This window comes from Psammomys obesus, unplaced genomic scaffold (assembly GCF_907164565.1).
Source record: "Psammomys obesus unplaced genomic scaffold, mPsaObe1.curated_primary_1811, whole genome shotgun sequence".
Lineage (NCBI taxonomy): Eukaryota > Metazoa > Chordata > Mammalia > Rodentia > Muridae > Psammomys > Psammomys obesus.
The window spans coordinates 6,779,084-6,806,226 of record NW_026586550.1 but is presented as its reverse complement, the minus strand read 5'-3'; the positions used below and the strand labels follow the sequence as shown (position 1 = coordinate 6,806,226).

Sequence of the window (27,143 nt, the reverse complement as noted above, 5' to 3'; positions counted from 1 at the left end):
GCACACATGCACAAATGCAGAGTAATAATAAATAAATGTAAGAGAAACACAAGAAAGTCTCAGGAAATACACATCAACAAGCGGCAACTTCCACAGGCTTTAAGATATAAATCTACCACACACAAGCCAGAATCCTGAGGTTCAGAGCTCAGGATCAGAACACAAGTGGGTTTGGACCTTGGCATGGCTGGCAGGATAAAACTCTTGGACTTACGCTGGGCAATGGCGCCTTGAATCCGGTACCCCAAGATGATGGCTGCTCTCTGGAGGTCTACCTTGTTGATCAGATCTGAAGACTTGGCGGCACTGAGTCTCTCTCCATCTTGATTCTCCACAAAGTAGATGAGCTGCACTGGATCATCCTCACCCTCCAGCCGGGACACGTTCACCACCTTCAAGAGCACAGATTCCGTCAGCACTGGGGAAGCCCACGAAGCCAGATGCCCCTTCTCAGGGTTCTTAGTCCCTAGCGTGTGACTTGGGAATCTACACCAGCTCTCTTAAAAAGCTGAGTAGCACATCCAGTCCCAGGCTCTCTGCAGTGCTCTCTGATGCCAGAGAGAAGGTTAAAATGAACGCTCCTGTGTAGAACAGCAAATGGACTTTGTTTGGTTCAATGTCTTCTTTGAGACAAAGGGATCAGTAGACAGCACCGGGCAGTGTGACATCATGGGAGTGTACTACTCCTCCCTAGCTGTGACTGGTTCTACCTAATCTCTCTGGGTCTACTCAAATGTCCTGCTCTCAGCCTTACTGTACTGACATCTGGAGCCAGGGAAGTCTTTGCTCTTTAACATAGATGTCACTGCAGAACGGTCAGCAATACCCCCAGGCTCTGTCCATCACATGTCAGTACCCTCTGGACCCTCCCTCTGCCACCCAAAGTGATAGCCAAAAGCATAGCCAGGCATCCCAAATGCCTGTGAATTTATGCTGTTATAAGCCAACCAAAACTAACCTATCTTTAATCAGAATCTTGTACACTTGGTACATGAGAGCATTATATTAATACATTTCACTTGGAGGGTCTAAACTCTGACCTTCAAAAACATTCAGATCACTCAACCCTTACAGGGCTTACTTGTTGCCCTCTATCTGCTCTTCTGAGGTCAGTTCCCTAACCACACCTGCTCCCCAGCCACCTGCTCCTCCCTGGCCACACCAGACCCTAGCCACCTGCTTCTTCCTCATCACCATGCCACACTGATTAACTTGTATTAGCCATAGAATGAGAAGATAATGAAGTGACATTGAAAACTAGGTAGATTATATCGCTCTCCACTTCTACTTTTTAAGTCTGGGGTGATGGGGGGGCGGTTAGAAGCTACAATTTCTTTCTCATGGAAATCACATTTTCAGTGGTAGCCACTTTGATTAAAGACTCCACAAGCTGTCCAGTCTGGAAGGAGCCATCAGAAAGTCTAATTCCAGAAATCTTTCTGGATTACAGCTAATTAGATTTATATCAGGAACCGCAATATCCAAGGTATCTCCCAGTCAACCACTTGGGTGACTAAAAGTATGTGTGCCTTACCCAAATTATACGGCCAAATTAAAAAAAAAAAAAAAATACTGACAAGCATGTGTAAAAGACTACGAAAAATTAAATGAAAATCTCTTGAAATCCAACCAATGAGAGAAAACCACTCTAAAGACTTAACGTGTATCTCCCTGTCCTTTCCCTGTGAATTCTGGATCACTGTCAGGACTGTTCTTCCTGCTTCTCTCTACAGCTCCTTTTCCCCAGAAGCACATTTACATATTACTAATTTTTTGTTTTTCAAGATAGAGTTTCTGTGTGTAGCCTTGGCTGTGCTGGACTCATTTTATAGACCAGGTTGGTCTCAAACTCACAGCAATCAGCCTGCCCCTGCCTCCCTGAGTGCTGGGATTAAAGGCGTGTGCCACCACTGGCTCTATATTACTAATCTTTTAAATGGCTAAAGAATATTATAATACATAAATATTTACTCTTTACTCATTCCCTAAGTACTAGACAGTTATGTTGACTCAACATTTTCTTCTCTCTTTTATTAGTTTTGGAAGTGCGGAAACAGGGCCTCACTCTGAACCCTTGGCAGGCCTGGACCTAGCTATGTAGACCAGTCTGGCCTCCAACTCTTAGAGATTCATTTGCCTCTGCCTTCCAAGTTCTGGGATTATAGGTGTGCACCACCACACCTGGCTCTTTTATCAATTTTAAAATTGCACTTGTTTGTTTTGTGTGTGCCTGTGTAAGCTCAAGTGTCCCTCCTTGAACAGGTGGAAGTCAGAGAACAACTTGCAGGAGGTGGTTCTCTCCTACCATGTGAGGCCTGAGAATCAAATTAAGTCCATCAGGCTAGTCCTTGTTCAGTGTTTTCATGCTCACAAGTAGAAGAGTCTTGTACTTTGCACACATCTTTTGTATAGTTACGCAGGTCTGATCATGCTAAGGGAGGCCAGAAAAAAGAGAACAGCCTCAAGGCAATCTGCCAGGTGGCACTGGTCTCCCAGTGGACTTGGTAGACTCCCACAGACATCATATTCCTAATTAAGGAGCTTGTGTAACCAATGCTATACCTAATAACCCAAGTTTCTACTCTGTAACTCCTTTATACATAGCACACTCAGCCTTTGCTGTATGAAGCCACGGGCTACTGAATGAGGCAAGGCCTTCCTGATTCATTTTAATGTTTATTTTGTTGCATGCTTATTTATTTAATGATTTTCTCCTTTCTTTTTATTTATTAGGGTTTTTTTTTAATTTATTAGTATTTTGGGCTGGAAAGACTGTTCAGTTCAGTAGTTAAGAGCCCTCGAAGACCTGAGTCCAATTGCCAGAGCCATACTGAGAGGCTCCCAGCCAGCTGTACTGCAGCTTCAGAGGTAGCCAACAGGGCTGGCCTCCACAGGTACCTGCGCTCACATGCAAGCACCCCCTACACACATATACATAATTAAAGATAAGTATTTAAAAATCTTAGTACTCTGTAAACTTCCCCTACTGTATCTGGCAAGGAAACTATTTGGGGAGCCTAAGAACCATGCTTCTGGGTGGGGAACATGCAAGGCTGAGAGGGACACATTTGGTGAAGGTGCTGGAGGATCGAGGCAACTTGACCTACCCATGTCACTTCTGCATCTTGTTCTCAACAACACACATCCCTGCCCTGCCCACCAGGCACCTTTCACTGCTGAGTTTTACCCTAGTTTTGAGTTTCTCAAATGTGCTGTGAACCCCATTTTCTGTGATCCTCCAAGTCTGTAACCCATAAAGAAAGAAATTCATACCATTCACACAGAGACAGGAATTAAATAACAGCTCCACCTCCATTCTGTGAGTATGTGAGCTTTTTAAGTAGGTCCTTTTTCAATTCAAACAGATCCGCTTCTGTGGCCTGTCTGCCCCATTCCCAGAGTGAAGATGATTGGGGGTAACAAAAGACAACCAGGCTGGCAGGAGGTGGGGAAGATGAGATGCCTGAATAGAGGGCAGAAAATGCCCCTCTCTCTGTCTGCTCAGGACTTGCCCAGATCAATGATTCGATTCAGAAATGCCACTGGTGCCATAAGACAAGTTCAGCTGTTGGTGATTTAAAAATTGCTCTTCAAAAACCAAAGCCTTATGATGATATAGGAACCCAGCAGTAAGCTTTCTACTATGCTCCCTGCAGTCCAGAGCTGGGCCAACCAATGGCCAAGGTTTCTGTCTGGACTCTAAGTTGACTTGAAAAGCTGCCATGTTCAGAAGAACAATCAGTTTACATCAGGATTCTCCCATTTACATGAAAACAGCTGATTTCCAGCAAGCTCATCCTCTGCTCCCTACCCTCCTGACCCTCCTTTAGTGAATACCTGTACCACGCTGTTCCCAGAGGCCACGGTGGCCCTCCGCCACATTCGTCTCCTGGTGGGCACCTCACTGAGAAGCTGGGCCAGCTTGCGCTCCATCTCAGCTGGAAACACTTCATTATGGAGCTGCTTCTCCACTACACCCAGAAGGACTGTGTTCAACAAGAGACACAGAGCACTCAGAGCCAGTCAGCACATACTGGAATAGACAAAGCCTGTGTGCACGTGTGCAAAGGAGCCATATAAGATTACCACAAAACACCAATCCCCAGACAGGCAGAGAGCCTATCTATGGCAAACTGAAGAGGAGAAGCCCCAGGAGCTCAGCACTGTGGGAGCTCTAAGCACAGAGCATCTACTGAAGATGAAACAGGCATCCTGTCAGTCTAGGGATAGTACATGTTCTTATCTTGTCTTTGGACATGGACTTACGGTCTCCCTTGAGGACAGGGGATCTACTTGTTTCTTGCTATCTGTATCAGACAAAAGTATCTGAACAGATTATCAGCTTATCCTCCAGCTGATGGGAGAAACAGCCAAACTGGCTTCAAACTTCTCTGAGGTCCAGGTCTGGGCAAATCACTTCAACACTCTGAGGTCTGGAAAATGGGCCCTTTGCAACACGCAAGAGCTCAGGCACACCAAGGCTTCAGAGCCCCATGGATGGTGACTGTCCCTACTTAGACGTACTCTCTCCTTGTGAGTGGTCACTTGCTGCTTGCACACTGGGACCTGGGACTATGTCACTGTCTCTCAGAGTTCCAGGAACACATTAGAGAGACCTGCACCGAAATGTCATGTCCTCTGTCTAAATATATGGCCCTGTCAAAGGCTGCATCAACTTGAATGAGGCCAAGTCTGTCTAAATACCTGACCCTGGTCCCCAGATTTTATTTATCTAGACAACACTTTCAGAAGAAAAGATCCTTGCTTTTGAGTTCCCTCCTGCCTCAGGTCAGGAGACTGTGGATTCTAGGTAGACTCTGCCCTGGACTTGATGTATGAATTTTAAAGAAGTTCTTTCTGTGCCATAACTCAGTGGGACACATTCCCATAGCCCAAATCAAATCCCATTTCTCATTCATTCTCTGCCAAGAATTTAAAGTACATCTTGTCCTGAATTTTGGAAACAGGAGGGGTGCCTCACTCCCCATATGCCCTCACAGACTTCATAGTGTACAGTTCTCCAGACATTACATAAACTGAACATACCTGTTCTGACCCAAGAGGACTTCAGCAGTTGAGATAAGTTGAGCTGTGGGTACTGGAAGGCTGTACAAAGGAAAGAGTCAGAGAGGGAAGAAACATGTTTTCACTGGTCAGAAAGGCAAGTTTCTGGGAGTGTAGGGTAAATTATAACACATCACCCTCTCTACATTATAGCACTCTAGCACATCTTCACCATGAAGACAGACAGCCACCAGTTTCTGAGCACCTGGCCACTAGAAGGAGAGATAAGAAAGGGGCTTCCCCTGCTTCATCACAGATTGCTGTATCACACATGTCACTGTAACAGCTCCTGTATGTGTTATTCCAGAGCAAAGCACTTACAAGCTGTGTTCTTCGGAGCCAAGGACTTTCTCAGCAATGCCTCCAAGTAAAAGGAAGCATGTTCTGGTTTGCTCGGAACTGTCTCTGTGTACTCCTGCTCAGAACACTTATTATTTTAGCTGTATGTACATATATTGTACAAAAATCAAAATTGTTGCATATAAATAACCTCATTCCTGTCTACATACACACATATATATGTATATATAATGGTTTATTTTTAATCATGTGTGCACATGTGGATTTGGTACACGGGTGGGCATAAATGACACCAGAAGGGGTGTCAGAGTGCCTGGAGAAGGAGTTAATGTTGCTGCTGGTAACTGAATCCAGGTCCTCTGCAAAAGACTGTGGATGTGCTCTATTCACTAAGCCGTCTCTGTAGCCCACTATTTTTATATTTTATAGTTTATTCCTCTTAATTTAATTAATAATATATTGAAAACCATCAAGAATCATGATTTAAGCTGGGCATGGTGGTTTACACCTTTAATCCCAGCACTCAGGAGGCAGAAGCAGGCAGATCTCTGAGTTCTAGGCCAGACTAGTCTACAAAGTAAGTTCCAGAGAAGCCAGGGATTCACAGAGAAATCCTGACTCAAAAAAAAAAAAAAAAAAAAAAAAAATCATGATTTGGTTGGTCTATTTTCAAAAAGAATTTTATTTACTTGCTTTCCCTTAATTCTGGAATGTACTGCTTTCTGACGAAAACATCTCCCCACTTCTTCCCCAACTGCCTGGAAATCTGATTTCTTCAACCAGGAAGTAAGGTTCTGTTTTCATTTATTACTGTTTTATATTTTCTAATTTAATACATAATAAAGTTCACTCTTTTTGGCATCTGGTTTCACAGGTTTGGGAAAATGCAATGCTGCATAAGCACCACCAAGTGAGGATCAGGGGAGTTTCATTCTCCAGCCCCCACCCCATCTCCTCCTCCGCTGTCCTTCTGTAGTCAAATTGCCTCTCCACCTCATCCCTGTAGTTTCCAGTTCTCCAGAACCAGCACACTGTGAATATATAGTGGCCCTTTATTTTCAAAAGCAAACAGGAAAGGGAGGCACAGGGCAGAGAACAGCTCTGGAGACTGCCCTGCAAGGCTTGGCAATTAGCCAAGTATGTCCTGTGGAAAGAGAAGTCCCAGAGGACATACTGTGTGTGACACTGTGAAGGCAGGCACACAGCACTGAACACTCATTCAAACTGCAGAGACTGCGACACTGAGGACAAGCCCTACCATACACATATACACCCCACACCCAGACACACACTGACACACATATATACACACTGACACACACACTTACATACACATGTCCTACGAACACACCTTTTTTTTTCACTCTGAAAACTACAGACTCGGGGCCACTGTGTCAGTGTGTGTGTCCCCTGGCTGTGGTCAACGTGCCACTCTCGTAGGGGCTTCGTACATGAGACCAAGCAGAGCATAGAGAAAATCCTCTCTACATCCAGATCCCACTTACTGTGAGCCCGAAAGCATTCTAGAACAGTTGGGTCTCTTTTAAAGTAAACCATTTTAGAGATCTACCAAGAAACATGCGGGCGGCCCCTCCCCCAGAGTTCCCAAGGAGCCAGAAAGTACTCACGCTCCGCGATCTGCAGCACCGGGTACCCCAGGTAGAAGCTGAACTCCACCACTGTCAGGTTCCTGAGCAGATCGCTCACCTCCGACCCATTCAGAAAACCTTGCATGCCTTTAACAGCAAAGATAATATTCACTGGGCCCCTCCGGGAAGTCGCCCTCGAAGCATCAATGGTGACATTCACAATCTGAAAGAAGGAAGCCAGAAGAAGCGTCTAGAAACACATGGTGCTGAAATTCTGACTACGGTAACTATACGAGTTCCCTGATCAATGCGCTTCAAAGGGGGTAAAAAGAAGGGATTTTTTTTTTTTATTTACCTTTATTTTATGTGTACTAGTGTTTTGACTGCATGTATATCTATGTGAGCGTGTCAGATCTTGGAGTTATAGACGTTGTGAGCCGCTATGTGGGTGCTGGGACTTGAACTTGGGTCTTCTGGAAGAGCAGTCAATGCCCTTAACCACTGAGCCATCTCTCTAGCCCCTTGGTTTGGTTTTAAAAGATAGTGTCTCACTATACTGCCCAGGCCTGGAACTTCTTGCCTCAGAGTGCTGGGCTTACAGGCATGTGTTTCCAAACCTGACTTAAAAGGAGGTAAATTTTAAAAGGAAAATGAGCTGATTTTCTAACCATGTTCCTTTTCTGTTTATTGGGAATGTTTTTTACATTAAGTGATGAAGTGAACGCAGGCACTCCCCGCTCAGCCTCCAGCTCCAAATCCCACTAAAGTAACAGTAAGCCGAACAAAGGGCGGTTAAATCCACTAAGGCACGGAGAATGGAAGAAAAGCAGGGGTTCTGTCAAATTTCTAGAAGATGGAGAAAAGACAGAGTTGTGCTGAAGTAAACCAGAACTGAGAGAAACAAGACCCCAAACACACAGGCAGAGGCTAAAACAGCCTCCTTCTCCCGCAGAGAGCCTGGAGAGGCCCCCGGAGAGAGGGGAGGACCTGACCAAAGAAGTAGGTTACAGAGCAGGAATCAGTGTAACTAATTACGAGGCTGCACAGCAAGAATGAACTGAAGCCTTCCTCTCTGGCCAGCTCCACACTCAGGCCTGCACAGCCACTAGCAACGCCATCTCCCAGAACAGCCCCCAAAACTGCCCTCTAAGGAAAACAAGCCCACCCCAGAGGAGACCAGAGGCCTCTTGTGGGTTAAGACCCTCTGAGAGGAGGGCAGAAACAGGTAACTCCAGGGTACACCAGAACACTCAAGACACAAAAGAGGAATGAATGATAATGAAAGGAGATGAGTCTGTGCCATGGAAAACACCCAGCAGGGATCCAGCCCCAGAGGAGGGTGTCCACAAAGGGCAGGGCCAGTCCACCTATGTCTGTCTCTCTAACCACAGTTGTGTAGTGCTGTAGACAGAACCCTGAACTCTGGTATATTCTGGTACATGCTACCCACTCAAGAGCTCAGATGAATTCTCCCATCAGGAGACAAGGCTGACACAGAAGTAGCCTCCATAGCCAAAGGGGAAAAGTAAGGCCAACAGCCATAATTAACTCAGTTCTCCATCCCTCACCACCAACCAACCTCCTACAAACCCAGAAAAGTAGCACAAAAGCAAAAAACAAAGATTGGCATGTAGAACAATACTTCAGAGAAAACAGACATATGTGAAAATAACATAGAAGAAAACCTTTTTAAAATCCTACTTAATATCTTCAGAGACCCTGAAGGCCACTCTCTCACATCTCAGCAAAAGGCTGTAATGAAAAAGGAAAGAAGAAAAATGGGGAGAAATGACTACGCAGAAATTTCAGTATGAATGGACACAGCTGAAGGCAAAATTAGTGACTCAGAGGATGAAGTTTCCAAAGTCTCTAACAGAGAACAAAAAGATCCATACCACATGAGGAAAAATTAAGAAGCACAAAAAAGTGAATTCAGAAGTGCCAAAATCTAGAATTAACACACATTTCAGAAAGGGAACAAAGGCTGGGGAGGGAGTCATAAAACAACAGTTTGAAGACTGCACACGAAGCCAGTCTTTTGATTAAGAATCCTCTGTCTAGACGGAGACACTGACGCCCAAAGTCTTAGATTCTGAATCATTTCCTATTTTCAGGTTAGAGAAACCAATGAGTAAAATGTGTGCAAAATATCCCAAAGAAATGCAAAGGCTCTGTCATCAGAAACAATTCCAGCACCAAGCCTTTCAGATCTCAAACCGTGAGAAAAGGAAAGTGTGTTTAGGCATTCATTGACAGCACAGCTAATTTCATTCCTGTATGGAGCTGAATTTCCTGTATACAATCATCCCCCTTCAAGTTACCCTACCTGACACCCTGGTTTGCAGTCACTCTGACATCTCCAAGTCACACTGTAGACTCTGTGCCTTGCCAAAGGTCAGCTCTGGCCCACGCAAGCTAGGCCCCCTCCACTGGAGGACACATCTTTCTCTTGTCTTCTTCCCCGGAGATAGGATCTCACTATGTAGTGTTTACTGTCCTGAAATTCACTCTGTAGACCAGGTTGGCCTTGAACTCACAGAGATTCACCTGCCTCTGCCTCCCATGTGCTAGGATTAAAGGCATGCACCACCACACCACACCCAGCATGGAGGATGCATCTTAAAGGAAATTCTGTGGAGGACAGCTTTCTGCCATGCAGTCTGTGGCTAGCTCACCTGCACTGTGAGGTTATAAGTCCCCTGCTGCTTCCTCACTTCAAAGAGCGCTGTCATCAGGCCTTTCTCGATGCTCTGGGTGAAGTTACAGAAGCCAGTATCCACACTTGGAGGCACAAACTGCAGTACTGAAAAGAAAGACAGCAATGGAAGTCCCAGGAAGGAGGTGCTGCTTAAAGACCAGGAATGAAGGGAGGGACAGTACTGAAGCAAACTAGCTCACCCGTTGTCTGAGACTAAACACCACGGGTATTACTGCTCTTGTTTTTTAATATTCGCTTACTTTTACCTTACGTGTATGGATGGTTTGCCTGCAACTACGTCTGCCCTACATGTGTGTAGAGGCCAGAAGAGGACATCAGAACCTCTGGAACTGAATTTACAGATGGTTGTGAGCCACCGGGGGATGCTGTGAACTGAATTCCAGTCCTCTGCAGGACTGAATCCCAGTGTTCTTAGCTGCTGAGCATCTGTAGGCCCTCTTTTATTTTTAAAGATAGCTTTGGAAGACAAACTTTTTGTTCGTAGTTAACACAGTAATTTGGGTGAGTAAAAAGGAGTCTGTTTTCTTTCTGCTGTATATTTCAACATTTGTACACAGTGATGTATCTGTTTCTCAGAAATTTATTATTTGGGTTGGGAATTATCAAAATCATCCCTACTGGCTACTTTAGAACACAAAGCTGGGGAGTGGAGAGATGGCTCAGTGCTTGAGCACTGACTGCTCTTCCAGAGAACCCAGCTTCAATTCCCAGAATCCACATGGCAGCTCACAGTTGTTTAACTCTAGTCCCAGATGATCCAACATCTTCCTCTGGCCTCTGGGGACACTGCACACACATGGTACACAGACACAAGAGGCAGAATACTTACACACTTAAAACAACATGAAGTGCTTTTTTTTTTTAATTTAAATATACAGCTGATGGTTGTAGACCAAATGTCTCCTACTAGGTCACAAGACAAAGTCATTCCTCCGATCCAGCTGCCTGCTGGGGAGTTGGCTCCTCCCCAGACTCTGTCCGGAAATCACTACTCTACACCCTCCTTTCCGATCTGCTTCCACCTAAGTGAGAACATGTGGTATCTGTCTTTTGTTTCTGATAGTTCACTGAGTCTAAAGCCCTTCAGCTCCATGGGTGCAAACTGCAGGGTTTTGTTCTCTGTGGCTGAATGAAACTCGTTTACGTGTATACACCATAATTCTCCGTCACCTGTCAATGAACACAAAGGGTGACTGCCTATCCTGCTTAGTGTGAATACAGCTGCAAAAACACACAGGTGATATCTCTTCAGCATATAACTTTGTTGCATTTACACACAGCAGTGTGACCACTGGACCATACAATAAACTTTCAGCGTCCTATAATGCCTGTATAATCAACATTACATGATCGGGGTAAAAGTAAGACAGCCTGAGCTATATTTCGAGACTCTGTCTTTAAAAACAAAGCAGAGGGGCTGGAAAGATGGCTCAGCGGTTAAGCACTGACTGCTCTTCCAGAGGTCCTGAGTTCAATTACCAGAAACCACATGGTGGCTCAGAACCATCTACACCCTCTACTGCCCTCTTAAAGCACAAATATGCATAAAATAAATAAATAAAATCTTTAAAAAAAAAAAAAAAAACATAGCCTTACTGATCTTGCAGAGGGCCTGGGAAACTACATGGTGGAAGGAGAGAATGTACAAATTCTCTAATCTTCACGTGTACGCTGCAGCACCCACGTGCTCATGTGTGTACACATGCACACATACTAAACAAATAAAATGCACATGCACACACACAAAATCTAAACAGACAAAACACAGCACCTGTAAGATCACCTTTCTCTGCGCCCTCATCACCATTGGCTAATACCCTCTTTTCAATAAGCTGTTCTGAGGCAAGAGGATATCTTGTTACAGTTTTGATGTGCATTTCTCTGCTCGGTGGCTCTGGGCCTTTCTTTGCATGTCTTTACTGGCCGTTTGCAAAGCCTGCTTTGACAATGCTTATTCTGGACATGTGCCCATTGTGTGTGGAGGGTACACAGTAGGGGTACATATGTGTGTACACCTACGTGTGGATGCCAGAAACCAATGTGAGGAGCCTTCTTCAACTGCTCTCCAGCCAAAGCTTGAGACCTGGTCTCTCGAGGAATCTGGACCTTGCTGGTTTAGCTAGAATGGCTGGTTAGCAAGCCCCAGGGATCCTCCTGTATCAGTGTCCTCACTGCTGGGTTACAACAGATTTCCACTCATTTTCTACCTCAGTGCTGAGGACTGAACTCAGGTCTCCATGCTGGCTGTACAAAAAACTTGGTATGAACCCATTAGTCAATTTTTGCTTTGGGTGCCTATAATTTCATGGTCATATAAAAAAAAAAAATCTTTGCACAGAGCAATATCCTAAAAGTATTTCTTCGGTATTTATTACCATTTTTGCAGGTTAAGATCTTACATTGGTATCTATTTGATATGGTGAGAGATAAAGGTCTAGTTCTCTTCTATAAAGACATTCAGTTTTCCCTATATGGTTTACTGACAAGACCGTACGTTCTCCAACATATGCTCTTGTTGTTTCTGTCAAAAGTCAGTGAGTCTGTTTCTGCATTTCCTGTTCTGCTCGGTTGTCTCCATGTCTGCTCTTCTACAACATCATGCCGGTTTGGTTACTACCACTTTGTAACACATTGTGAGATGGGATATTATAATGTCTCCAGCATGCTTTTCACTCAGCCTAGTGTATTTGTTCGCTTAGGGAATTTTTCCATACAAATTTCAGAAGCGCCCCCCCCCCCACCTTTTACACCTGTGAAAATGTCGTTAGTATTTTCACAGGAACTGCAAGGAACCTAGAGATCACCTAGAACATGGACATTTTTTTTCTTTTAATTTTTTTTCTTCAACTTCTTTCTTTTCCAGGTAATCCATCAAGTACTTCTCCGGGTTACAGGGTGATACTGCCTGGTTGCTTTCTGGAGCCAAGAATGAGTCATATTATTTCAACTTTTCATCTCATAGAGAATGTAGGAAGCCAACTTATCACCACATGAACACATGCAATGAAGGTAAGTGGCATGCCTGTGGGCTCAGCTACTTAGGAGGCTGGGGCACAAAAATCACTTGGGACCAGTTCAAGTCCAGTTACAAACCTACACATCAGAAGATGAAATTCTTAACACTCCAAACATATAAACTATTCATTACAGATGAAGTATTAAGTACATGTAGGCAAAATGACATGACACCTGGCATCACATTAAAACATTCTTGCTTCTTCAAAAAAGTTTTACCAATTTTGCTTTAAAATTGGTAAAAATCTTGATTATGTTTAAGCTTATTAATAAACACATGCAAACTTAATGCCATGTATTCTACTTTTGTACATGATTGAAAATGTCCACAATAAAAGTTTAAATAAGATTTTAAGCAACTACGGTTAACTTTAAGGAGTGTGATGAGATGGACGGATGTGCTTAACAGTCCTTTTCCTGCAGAAGCACAGGCTGAAACACAGTGCAATTATACAGTCCTTAAAGTTTACTATAAAATAAGGTAAAGAAAAGTAGCTGGGAGCAAAGGTAAAAAAATCTGACTGAGAATTAAAAATTACTATGATCAGGGAGACAGTTTAAACAGTAAGATGCCGTGCCTTGCAAGCATAAGGACCGTCCCCTGAACCCACATTTGAACAGCCAGGCACAGTGGAGTTTGCTGGCAATCACAGTGCTGGGGTGGCTCAGACAGGCAGGTGTCCCATGCTCAGACCAGCCAGACTAGCTTACTTGGTGGGTTCCAGACCAGTGAAGCCTGTCTCAAGAACCAAGGTGTGCAGCACCTGCGGAATGACTCCTAAGGCTGTTCGCTGGCCTCCTCATGAATGTACACATGCACGCGTGTCAGCACACTCACGAAAGGCTCATTAAACTAGTCTGTGTGCCTCTGTAAATGCTTGACTTTTTCTTGTAACTGTGAAGCTGCTGGCGTTGCTGTTGGTTACGTAACAGGCCCACAGATCAAGTCTGTCTCAACAAATAAATGAATAATTTAAAAACAATACTCACTTTAATTTTTTGAGAGTTTGATTATCTTTATGTGTGTGGTCGTTTTGACTGCTTGACTATGCACTACATGTGTGCACAATCCTCAGTCTTTACACTTATTTTTACGTAAGTGCACACAAAAGGACAACCCAAAAGGTTCTTCCTTTCTACCATTTGGGTTCCAGGGGTTAAACCCAGGTCTTAAGTCTGTCGGCAAGGATCATCACCAGCACAGAAGCCAGTGAGATGGCTAAAAATATGTATTAAAAAAATAAAATAAAATTCTACATACAAATGCAAACATCTCTACTCAGTTGTCTCACCTGTTTGAACTTGAAACCTGGGATCTGGCACGAGGAACGATGGTTTCACAGACAAGATTAAAGGAGTCTGGTCACGAACAAGTTTGCTATTGATGAGGACATTAATGACTGATATCGCCGTGTAAACAAAAGGACCAGATGTTACCAGAAAAGTGAAGTCTGTGAACAGTTCATAAACCTAGAGAAATAAAAAAAAAAAAAATTTAAAAAGACAATTCAAACTTAAAGAAAACTACGTTGGAAAGGAAAAATAATAAGTAAAATAATATAAATATCAGTAGCTTAAATGGAAGGATAGATGCTTCAAAGATAATCAAGATTTTATTTTATGCATTCCTTTTGTTATACCAAATTTTACACAAACAGCACAAAAAAGCACAGGAGCAGCGAGATAGCCAGTAATATGGGCTAAAAAGTGAGCTATGGAAAAATCAAGATTTCTGTCATGTTTAAGTCACACATGGGAGCCGCTGTTTCACTGAGCCTCACTGTTTAAAATAACACAATGACTGCCTTAAACAATTTGAAAGTATATGGCATCCACATTAAAAGTAGAGGAATGGAGAGAGCTAATTTTAAATACATGTCACTTAATACAGGAAACATCATTCCAATGTGTAGTCAGTACAAAAGATTATTGGTGATATATTCTACATTCCTTTATTTGGTGTAGTTTTGAGATCTGGCATGCAATTACACTCACCATGCATCTCATTAGGTCATGCCAAGCCCATTTAACACGACCCCTGGCCAGTCTGACTTGTGGCTCTGGTTAGACAATGGGTCAGAACTAATTAGAGCACAGCTTGCTGGGCTCATTTGGGAAGGGGATACCATCAGTGGGTGGAACATAAACAGGGTAGAAATCCATCTTGGTAGCACTAAATGTACAGAGAGACATAAATATCCTCATCCTGAAACTAACACAAGCCCCAGTCATTTATTAAAGTAACTCAAGGATAGCTAAATTGTTAAGGTTGTCTAAAACTATGCTGCCTCTGGTCTATAGACTCTTTATTCCAATTCTACAAATGCATGCCCCACCACAGGGTAAAGAGACATGTGAGCGGAAATATAGAGGAAAACTAGCATACCAAGAGAGTGGTGAGAGAGAACATTCAAAGGGCAGAGCCCAAGGCTCTTACCACACCCCATGTGACCCAGAAATTATGCCAGACATTCAGACTCCAGGGTCCGGGTCTCACCTTCAGCTCCACCACGCGATTGAAGTGAATTCTCAACACTTCCTTGATTGATGTAATGATGTACTCCTGCACAGCTCGCCTGGCCAGCACTATAAATGAAAGCCAATCACCAGATGCATTTTAGTGCTATCATGAAAGCATGAAGGTGTCACTTCAGGAAGCCATGGCTGAGACGAAGCATGCTAGCAGCTTGTTTTGAAAAATAAGGCCCAGACTAAAGACAGAGCATAAAGATCTAAGTGTTGGGAAGTATTACAGGAAACAGAAAAGCTGGGCAAGGACAGGGAGCTTCTAGTTCCCACTTTCTTCTCAACAATTAACAGAATGTCTTCATCTATGCAGTCAATGGCAAAGGATGAGGCTTTAAAAGCTCTCAGAAGTGGTATTTTTCAAAGTCTTTGAGATGCTATTCAGTGAACTGGGAATATCTTCCTCTATAGGAGGACAGCTGCACTGAGTGTTCGAAGAGCTGTTGGGAGTGCTAACAACTACTGCTGAGTGGGAAAACTCTTCATAATGTCCAAGTAGTAACATTTTAAAAAGAAAATAAAATATTTCTCGTTTCAGTTTCTAGTTCTTTCTATTCATTTTTCACCTGAAAGTCCAACTTTAAAATCTGTGCTGTGGCTAGAGAGCTGGCTCTGTGGTAAGGACCCAGGCTGAATTCCCATAGCCCACATCAGGCAGCTCACAACCTCCAATTCCAGAGGATCTAAGCACCCTCTCCTGGCCTTTACAGACATCTGTATTCACACAGTTACAGTTACACACACACATTTTAAAGATATAAAAATATCTTTAAAAATAAATAAAACAACTATAAATCTGTGCCAGTAAGTATGTGTGCTTCCCAATACTCAGTAAACCTTCCCTCTACCTTCTAGGGTTTTTCCTTCCCCTTCCAGTCCATTTGTAGAATTATAATATAGCTGGGTTGTTATTCTTTTTTATGTTTTATTTATGTATATGTGTGTCTATAGATTACACATATGTGCAGGTGACTGTGGAAAACAAAAGAAGTCAACTGGAGCCAGTCAACTCTGGAGCCAGAGTTGCAAGCAGCTGACATGGGTGCTGGGACTTGAACTCTGGTCTTCTGCAAGAGCAGCATGCTCTCTTAACTATTGAACCATCTCTCTAGCCCCACTATTCAATTTTTCACTATACTGTCTTAATTATTAAGACTGAAGACAGAACCGTCCCTCATTCTTTATTCAATATAAAAACAAATGCTTAAGCTGTTTGATTCTTTCTCCAGTAAGTCAGCGACACATGGTAAAAAGGTGGGGAGTGTCATTTCTTTAATTCATGGAGTCATTGCAACAAATCCATGGCCCCTGTCTGACTACCCTAGCTGATCCTCCCTACAGACAAGTTGGGCATGGCCTGCTAGTTTCTGAGTGGACCAGAAAAACAAAATGAGTAGGAAGGTAATGAAGGAGGGAGGAGAGAAAGCAGGAGGATCTAAACTTAAGGAAAGTGGGGTGTAACTGAAACCCCAAATCAGAAGAACTCAATGGAGGCAGGGGTACAGACTACGTGAAGCTACAGGAAGCACTCAGGATAGCAGAGTGCTGCTCAATGGTCCCCACTGCCTACCACCAGAACTACCAACTTCTCTGGTTAATCTGAGGAAGATAAGAAACTGCAGCCCTGTGATACAAGGACATAAGTCTGGAAAGCAGGAACACCCATTAACATGTACCATACAAATTGATTTCCAGCTATCTACAGTTTCTCCAAAGCCAAGAAAAGAGAGCTGTGGAGAGCTTCAAAGGCTGTTTGGCTCCCTCAGTGGAGTCCAAGCATCTTCCTACAACCATCACAGATCAGTACCCCCTAAGTGGCTCCAATTTATTATTATAGAGGTCCATAAAAAAAAAAATGCCTCCACCCTTGTCTAGATTCTTTCCCTGGCAGACAGCTGCTAAGAAGAAAGAAGCCGATACCCGTGCGGACGCAGCTGACCTGATGTCTGTCCACAACAATGTGACAACACAGCACTGCTAATTAGCAAAACTGCTGACATACAGGCTCACAACTGCTTCATGAACAGTTAAACGCACTCAAATAAAGGACACCAAATGCCATTAAACATATATCACATATGCAACTTAAAATTATACTGTGATAGCTGATAGTCACAGACTTCTGAAATAGCTTCTAATTATTTATAGAAAAAAATGTAAAATGTGCACTATCATTACCTATCTTAAACACCATGATTTCTAATTTTAAAAGGCTTTCAATAGTTTTTTTCAAGCTCCTATAGAACCAACCAGTTTGATGCTGCTTTGTGATTGTTTTGCAAGAAGAAAGAAAAAGTATTTAGCTTATAGTAAACAAATAAATAAGTAAATCAAACTTTTTCTACCTAGCCTGCCTAGCCTGCTCTAATCTGCAGGTTAAATTTGCTAATTTTGTTTCAACTTTTCTACCCACTCGACATTTCCTACCCATTCCCCTCCCTATCTGGTCTAACTTCCATTCTACAGAGTGTCCACTGAAGGACATCTTCCGTCCATTTCCAGTCTACTCTTACTCTGGCACGAGATTTTAATTTCACTTCCTTCTGAACTGAGTTTTCCCCATTCTTATTACAGTTACCAAGAGAACACTGGTTGAAGGGGAGCACATGCTGATAGCTCAAAAGACACCATGTCCACTCAGGTCAAGTGTGGCGAAGAAAAACCACAGTCCCAAGAACTTATCATCCCTGAGATCCATCTTCTCAGGCACAGCCTCAGATAAGCTATGGGTTAATGCAGACAGCAAGCGACAGATAGTGTCGCTGAAAGAGACACAGCAGTTTGAGTGCTACCAAGCAAGCCTGCAGACCGGACAGGGGACCATAGTGTAGCCAAAATTACAGGACAATTGTCCATTCAATCTTTTCCTCCTCTGGATCCAACTGACACAAGAATACATAAAAGCAAAGGTTAAAAAATCATTATATTAGTAAGAAAATATGTGTTGTCCTGACACAGTTGCCCAACTCGTGGCTTGAAGTAAACAAGAACATGTTTTGTTTCAACCATGACATCTACGTGCATGCTGGACAATGAGCTCCACATCTCGTTCAAATCTTTTATCTGTCTTTCCAGTAATTACTAACCAACACGCAACAGGGTATGGTCACTTCCTAGGTGCTATGTATTTCACACATTCAAGTCTTTACAGTAAGCTAATGGAGCTAGTATCACGACGGTCCTTGTTTAACCCTGTGAAAGCAGATTAAGAGGCTGAGTAACTGGATAGCTGGCATGAGGCTGGCAGGGGAATAGGGCTGCTACCCACAGGTTACGTGACACCAACACCTACTCTCACAACCACGACGGTACGTCTTTTGAGTGCTGCACACAAACACCTTGGAGAAGTCCCCTACCTCAGAGAGGTGTCTGGAAGCAGGGCCTTACCAGTTGTGATCAAATAGGCATCGGGAACTGTAATATCACACACATATGGCGGCTTGGCTGTGGCCAGTGCTGGTGTACCAACTGTGGCTTCGAGCGTGGAGGTGCTTACAGGACCGAGGGAGGGTTGGGGAGGGGGTACACTGTTCCCCTGAGGGTTCTGACTCATAGGCTCGCTGTTCGGAGCAGAGTCCACAGTATCACCAGGGGCAGTGCTGGTGTTGGACATGCTTGGTTCCGGGGATGTACTTGGTTCTGGGGACGTACTGGGTGGTAAATCTGTGAGTGTCAATGATGAGCCCATGACTGGCTTTGTGGGCAGAGGTGAAGGGCTTACTTCGGAAGCAAGTGATGAGGAGGCTGACAGGTATGGATCAGAGATCGACTCTGTACTGGTCGCTATGACACTGGAGGACGTGGTTAAAACAGGAGTGTGATGATCTGTCGCATGCACGCTGCCATCAGAGAGTGTCAGAGTCAAGAATGGAGATGACTCAGTTAAAATGGGTGTCAAATAGAAAACAGTTGGCAGTGATATGAAGTGAGTCCCAGCTGTGGAAATGCCAAGGGTGGGCTCAGAGATGGAGGGCACCAGTGTGCTGTCTGTGGGTTTATGAGGAATGGGTGAAAATTCAAAGGCAGAGGTAGTTTCAGAGAAAGCTGAGGTAAGATGAACATCGGACTCTACCAGTGAAACTCTCGATGCTTTGGCGAACTTGAGAGACTCAGAGGGAGAGCTTGAAAGTGGGGGCATTTCAGAGTGAGTAGGAAGAAAAGTGACTGTCTTCAAAAGAAGGTCTGAACTTGACCACAGCTGAGACGGCTCTAGACTTGGGGCATTAAGAACAGAAAGCTGAGGTGATTGCAAACTGATAGAGTTGAACAATGACAATGTCTCAGCCATGGTGGGAAGAGTTTGAGAAAAGAAGGTTGATGGATCGCTTGACATCAAAGATGGAAAAGCAAGATCGTCTGACCGTGAAGGGGCCGGAGTGCTGGAGTCCAGGGGTGGAGTTGAGTAAAAGCTGGAAGGGAAATCCAAAAGACTTCTAGACTCGAGTTCCAGAAAGCTGGTAGATTTTTCTTGGTCAGAAAAAAATTTAGACTCTACTGAGGGGACCAGATTGTGAGAGGTGAGAAGGCTTGGGCTTCCAGTTGGAAGGGATGACATATTTTGACTTGTAGTCAAGGAGAAAGATGAGTCAAAATGGGAGCTGGTGATGACCGAGGACAACAGATGGGTTATACTGGATGGCATCACTTGATCACTGGTGGCAGAGAAGCCGAAAGTGGAATCCAGTGAGCTTGGTGTGGAGAGGAGGCCGTACGAAGGGTACACCTGAGTGATAATGCCACTCATACCCGCCTCGGGAGACATATCCATGCTGGCTTGCCACAGCCCCACGGAACTGGAAGAAAGAGAAACCACAGGTCTGGAAGGGGAAAGTGTATTAAATTCTTGAAGATCTTCCAGTTCAGAGAGGGCTGTGCCCATGCTGCTCAATGGAGAGAGCCGGCTTGCTTCTGAGGCCACAGACGAAGTCTCAAGCCTGTCCTCTGTTTCCACAGGCTTCTCTGTGAGGCTGCTGGCCACAACTTGCTGAGATGATGAGACAGCACAGGACACACACCATGTGTATGGTCCCTGGGAAGCCTTGGGGCTCAGGACATGAGGATGCTCAGTGAAACTGGGGACCATGGAGCTGTTCGGTGACTCTAAGGTTTCCCTGGCCTTGTCAGAGAGGAAGGGGTTATCTGAAACTCCAGGTGACTGAGTAGTGAAAGACATGGATGAAAGTGAGGTTGAAAATAAAGAAGGAGGTGGTAGGCTGCTGAAAACAGGGTCTGTAGGCGACGTGCTTGCACTGGGGTGTGTTCTTGGAGAAATGGCTTCTTCTAGAAGTCCACTCCAGGCAGTGGTCTCATTAGGGTATCCGTCTGTGCTGGTGGCCACGACACCCAGTAGAGGCTGTGAGACCTCCCACAGGGGAACAGATGGCTGTTGAGTCATGCCATTGCCTAGCGGCTGAGACCCTGAAATCCAGGAGCTGAAAAGGAGGTTTTCTGCACCCTCTGTTACAGAAGCTACAATCTCTGGCAAAGCCTTGCTTGATAACTGGCTGTGAATTCCTGTAGGATGAAGCACCACATTCCTACTGGGAGTTGGAATGATGCCCTCAGATGTGACAAAAGCTGACCAAGAAGTGCTGAAGTAACTGGAGGACTCTACACGCAGAGTTGCTTGTTGCGCTGTGCTCTGACATCCCGGCAGCACTTCGTCCTGCAGAGAAACCGTGGGTAGTATGGGAGTCATCTCCTCGGGTGGCTCTAGAGGGCCCAGTGTGATATACTGCACTGGGGAAACCACTCGTGAAGAGGTCCAGTGGGCATCTGGCAAAAAGTTGTCCATCTCCTCATCCATGGCTATCTCGTTACTTGTCACGGATCCATAATTTGCCTCAAAGATGCTGTGCTCTGCTGTACTTTGAGTCTGTTGTTTGTGGTTTAAAAAGGCTGTATCAAAAGTAGTAGCAGGTGGAGAGGACAGGACAAGGACAGACATGCTTGGCTGGAACCCTGGAACAGTCTCTGTTAAGGCCACATGTGCAGCACTGTGCATGACGCTGGTCTCTGTCAGGAATTCCACAGGGTGTAAAGAAGGGCTGTGCTGTTCCAGGGGGAGCTCATCTAGTAAGAAAAGAAAAGCTGAGTTAGCTGCCGTACAAAGAGTAAAAGTGTCAATACTCACCTCAGATGTAAAAATCCACCCATTCAAAAACTACCTATTCACTAAGACTGGAGAGAGAGCTCTCTAGCTAAATGCACTAGCTGTTCTTGCAGAGGACCCAAATTCAGTTCCCAACACCCATGTGACAACTCGCAACTTCTGTAACGCCAAGCCCAGGGGATCAAGCACCCTCTTTTGGCCTCTGCATGTACCAAACATGTAAAATAATGAAAAAAGATTCATACACATAAAATACAAATAAATATCTTTTAAAAAAAATCCATTCATTATGAACAGACACAGTTTGTAGAAATTCTGGTTGGAAGCTAGACAATGCCAAAAGCAGTATCAGGACAATATACACAAATAGTCACACACCTGAGCACCAAGTTCACTTAAGCCTGTATGGTGTATTACACACATACCTTATTTCATACCCGAAGAGCCCTTTGTCCCACATGTGTGTGAAATGGTGCAGATAATATTTAATTCATTCTATTTTATGAGCAGCATCTTAATAAGAGGGGGAATATGGATATACACATACAGGGAGGAAAACATGAAAAAGAGAGTACATTAAGGTAGTGTAACCACAATCCAAAGAGTGCCTACCAATCACCAGGAGCTAGGAGGGGAGGGGCCAGCATGGAGCAGATTGTCCTTCACAGTCCTCAAGAGGCAATCAACAGTGCTGGCATTTGACCTTGGGTTTCTATACTCCAGAAAGGAAACAGCTAATTTCTACAGTTTAAGCACCAAAGGAAAATATCTGCCTCAACTTGGACTCTTTGTAGCATTTATGTAAAATTTCTCACCAGGGTTAGAACCTGCATCATTTCTGTGGTCCTAATAAACTGCCCCAGAGTCCTAAGTTAAGACATGCTGGTCTTCGAGCCAATCCGTCCTTAGGCTAGGCTTACTGTCCCGTTCCTATCATCCCAGCTACTAGTGAGGCTGTGGCAAGAGGATGACTTGAGCTACTCAGCTTGAAAGCGGGTTGGCAATATAGTGTGAGATCATCTCTCTAGGGGAAAACACACAAAAACGTGGCCAGAAAAAGTCATACTAGACATCAAACACTTCCTTTAGCTATCAATCAAATAAATACTGACACAGAAATGAAAATTCTAAGACACATAAGGAAATAACATACCATTAAAAGGCTGAGAGGAAAGACAAGCTTGCTTTTAATATCAGCACAGAGGCCTGTGGATGGACCTCTGTGTGTTCAAGGCCAGCTTCATCTACCCACAGCTACATAGTAACACCATGTCTCAAAAATCAAACAAACAGAACAAAAAAGGCTGAGAGAAACCCTACATTAAGAAGCTAAGCAAAAAGAAGGACCCTGGGTAAGATGATCAATCCTCACTCAAAAAGGCAAACAGGATAGACTTCGGAAGAGGGAGCAAACAGGGAACAGGACAGGAACCTACCATAGAGGACCTCTGAAAGACTCTACCCTGTAGGGTATCAAAGCAGAGGCTGAGACTTAAAGCCAAATTTTTGGGCAGAGTGCAGGGAATCTTATTAAAGAAGGGGGAGATAGAAAGACCTGGAGGAGACAGGAGCTCCACAAGGAGAGCAACAGAACCAAAAAACCTGAGCCCAGGGGTCATTTCTGTGACTGATACTCCAACCAAGGGACCATTCATGGAGATAACCTAGAAGCCCTGCACAGATGTAGCCCATGGAGCTCAGTGTCCAAGTGGGTTCCCTAGTAATGGGAACAGGGACTGTCTCTGACATGAACTCAGGGGCTGGCTCTTTGATCGCCTCCCCCTGAGCGGGTAGCAGCCTTATCAGGCCACAGAGGAAGACAATGCAGCTAGTCCTGATGAGACCTGATAGGCTAGGATCAGATGGAAGGGGAGGAGGACCTCCCCTATCAGTGGACTTGGGGAGGGGCATCGAAGGAGATGAGGGAGGAAAGGTGGGATTGGGAGGGAACAAGGGAAGGGGCTACAGCAGGGATACAAAGTGAATAAACTGTAATTAATAAAAAATAAAATAAATTTTTTAAAAGTCAAAAGAAACCCCACACACACATCAGATCTGTAGACTTCAAATACTAGAATTACAGGATATGTGTTTTGTTTTGTTTTTTTTAATTCACATAAAATAATACAGAAGAGCTGAATATACGAGTAAAGAGAATGAGACTGGCCAGAAATATTTTTAAAAGAGCATTTAGAAATGAAAAGTGTTATAATTTGAGCCGGGTGTGTTAGCCCACCTTTAAATCTCAGTACTCAGGAGGCAGAGGTAGGCAGATCTCAGAAAATGTAAGGATTGCCCGGTCTACATGAATAGCTCCAATACAACCAGGATTATATAGAAACACTGCCTCAAAAACACAAAAGAAAAGAAAAAGGAAAATACTATAATTAAACATTTAAAAGTCAGTATACATACAAAACCACAGCTTAAACATTGCTGAAATGAGATTCAATAAATGGAGGGAGAAATATCTGAAGACTTTACTCAGAACTGGAAACAGAGAAACAAATGCAAAATATATTTTTAAAAAACAAAAACAAATAATGGCGCCTCAAAGATGCAGCAGCTAGCAGTGCCTCCCACCAAGCCTGATAACCTGAGTTCACTCCCAGAAGCCCACAGGTGGAAGAGCAGAGCCAACTCCCAAAAGTTGTCGGTACACTCTTATAAAAGTTTAGAAAAAAAAGCTAATCAAGAGTAGTAGGGTGCAATATTGATAGTACAGCTTTTTAAACTCATTAAGACGCTCAAACCCATCAATTCAAAGAGGCCATGTCACAAGCCAGGTAACTTTTTTTAAAGACATGCACGTATACTAGAGTCCATGGAATATGAAAGCCAAGGAAAACCATAAGCCGAGCCAGAGAAAGAAGATGGCAGTTAAATGATCCCACAGCCACCTCACAGAACAGAAGCTACACCACAATGGAACAAAACCTTCAAGCCACGGGGACTTTGGGTTTCAATAAAAATTAAACCTCTAGCAAAAAGATACAAAAAAAAAAAAAAAAACCATACTAAGGACTAGAAGATGCCATCTCAGGAGGTTTATTCTCTCTGCCAACCCCCCGCCCCCCCAGAGGAGGGGGCAGTCACCAGCAGCAGCTGCAATGCCATTGGGAATTACCTCTGTAGTTAATTCAGGAAGAGGTTAGAAAGCCCAGGTGAGGCTCTCTCTCCACACAAAAGGCACCAGAGAGTCTCATTTCAAGCCCTGGAGATCAGTTTCCAAGTTATAAAGCTTTAGATCACCCAAGAGTGAAAGGTTTTTGGTTAATTTTTTTTTCTCTTTGATGACAGAGAAGGGAAAAGGGCTCCCGGAGACGTGCTGTTTCTCAGGGAGTAATGTGGGGGTGCAAATGACTAACACTGGGTGCTGTGGAAAAAGCAAACACTGCCCAGCAACTTTGCAGTGTCCAATTCTCTCCCAACTGACTGAGGTCTGAGAGTTTGTCCCCATGGGCCTGAATGGAGGCGCTTTCTCCCCACATCACTTTCACTGGGTGCCTACTTGAGACGTGGCCACGCTAGATATTCCGGCCCAGAAACTGCCCATATGCCCTCACCACGCCAGGCTTGTCCAGTCACACCCAACTGCCTGTCTGAGACTCGTGCAGGCAAAATAACTATGGCATTCTTAAATGTTTTAAAGTCATTTTATTCTATCCCAAAGTCTTTTGTAACTATAGCAGAACATTATTGAATCCATGGACTATTTCAGCCAACTGGATCTCTTTAAGACCCCAGCCAATCCCCTCCTGTCACAAGTGAAGCTTATGGGGTTTTATCTGGCTTGCTGAAAATATCCCCACCTCCTGGGGGAGGGGGGTCAGGGCTACAAAGGCAGTTTGTAGGCTCTTCACACCTCACCATGTTTTGCCAAAACCAGTCTATTTTAACCAAAATGCTTGAAAAAGTAAGTTGAAAAGCAGACCGTGTTGTGTTCTGTTAACTGAGCAGAAAATACATGATAAATTTGGCTACTGGAATCTACCTAACGCTGTCTGTTTTAGACAGAGTTCTACTGCCAACCTATGGGTACCACCAGGCCACAGGCCTGAATGCTGGAAAAAAAAAAAAGGACAATCTCTCTCAGAGTTGGTCTAGGGAACCACACTGTCACCCATCTCTAAAGAGCTTTACTCCAAATGGAACTACTGTTTTTGTTTCTTTGCTAAATTGTGTAATTTTCAAAACACAATGATTTATCTCAGCGAGCTGTGGATATTCAACCTACAAAACAAAACAAGGCCCCATGGATGCCTCAGACTTAAAAGACTAAAGCAGGCAGATGAAACTGTTGACCAGCTTGGCGAATCTTCACCAACTTTTCTCCCTGCAGTTGTCAAAATGTCATGAGGAGGATTTTCAGTGCCTTCCCACACCTTTCATCTTTTAAAAAGCAGTGCCTTCCTTCTCCTCCCCCAGCCGCAAGCATGTACCAATGTCTTCTGCCAAGCTGCTCTGTCCTCTATCTGGCACTAGTTCCCAAATACCAGGCAGATAAGAAGTACTATTTCATACATGTATGTGTGCATGTATATGTCACTTATATGGATAATACAAGGAACGCCTGGCTACCCGTGATCCAGTTTGGTCCTGACCTTTGACATCTCACTCCCCCACTCCTCACCCATTAGCTTCAGGGGTACTTATTTTGAATCCTGTATTTCTCATATCCTCCTTTTTAAAAAGATAACCAACCACAAGAACTCATGTTTTCAAACTTTATCATGTTGGAACTGCATGGTCTATATAATTTCATCACAACTTAATTTCTCATTCCCTGTTATTTTCAGACTGCTATTGCATGTAGCCAATGCTCTTCAATTGATCTTAGCCAATACACCAAGAAGCGATAATCATTTTCACTAAACATAAATTCTATCACACACACACATACACACACACACAAAAAAATGTATTTATTCCTTCTAATGTAGATGACTAGTTGGACCACTGTCAATTATTATTATAAAAATTTCTGGTCTGACTTTCTACCCATACTCTGGGTATGTGGAGGGGGTGTATGGGTGTGGAGGGGGTGTTGTCTAAAAATATAATACTGAGTCTGGGGACATGTCCATCTGTAAATCTGCCAAGCAACAAAACAACACCTTGAAGCTGATGAGTCAGTTTACACCCCCACTAGCATGCTATGAAAACTTGCTCACCAACAATCCTCACCAACACTGCACGTCCTTTGGCATCAACATTTGTGCCAGCCTAGCTCTGTGGAATCTTAGTTTTCACATACACCACTTCCTGCCCACTGACTTAGGCAGAGTACCATTCCCCCATCCACTGGTCAGTCATGCTGCCCCTTCCAGCATCCTGTCAACCTCTACTGCCTGTTCTTCTGTTGGACTGTTTATCAATTTCCTCCTGATGTAGAGGGGCTCGTCATTCATTTCTATTCTAATATCTTAAGTGAGATATAATTCCCATCAGCCATGCTTACTGCCTCTTAAGGATGTCTTTGGATTTCAATTTTGATATAATCTAGTCTCAGTTTGATCAAATTTTTGTCTTTGAGGTGTGTGTGTGCGTGTGCATGTGTCTTAAAAGAGCGATGTCTGGGCAGTGAGATGGCTCCACAGGGAAAGGCACCTGCTGCTTGGCCTGAGGATCTGACAAGCCCAGAACCCACATGACAGAAAGAGAGAACTTATTTGAAAATTGTCTTCTGCCCTCTGCATGTACCCTGTGGTGTGCACATAAACAAATTAAATAAATAAATAAGCCTTTGAAAGACAGAAAGGTTTAAGAAGTCGTCACTTCTATTGAAAGGTGTAATGATGCTTCTACACAATCTTTC

The 27,143-nt window shown here is 43.9% G+C and overlaps 1 protein-coding gene across 1 annotated transcript in view; it reads right to left on the bottom strand.

The window, feature by feature from the left end:
- Nucleotides 1–27,143, bottom strand: part of Kiaa1549 (KIAA1549 ortholog) — a 121,576-nt gene that overhangs the window by 47,139 nt on the left and 47,294 nt on the right. The window contains exons 2-9 of the mRNA XM_055602122.1: nt 18,601–21,285; nt 15,185–15,273; nt 13,980–14,157; nt 9,629–9,756; nt 6,993–7,176; nt 5,047–5,106; nt 3,838–3,986; nt 215–392 (exon numbers count right to left, since the gene is read on the bottom strand). Coding sequence (XP_055458097.1) covers nt 215–392; nt 3,838–3,986; nt 5,047–5,106; nt 6,993–7,176; nt 9,629–9,756; nt 13,980–14,157; nt 15,185–15,273; nt 18,601–21,285 — 3,651 coding nt within the window. The remainder of the gene's footprint in view (nt 1–214; nt 393–3,837; nt 3,987–5,046; nt 5,107–6,992; nt 7,177–9,628; nt 9,757–13,979; nt 14,158–15,184; nt 15,274–18,600; nt 21,286–27,143) is intronic.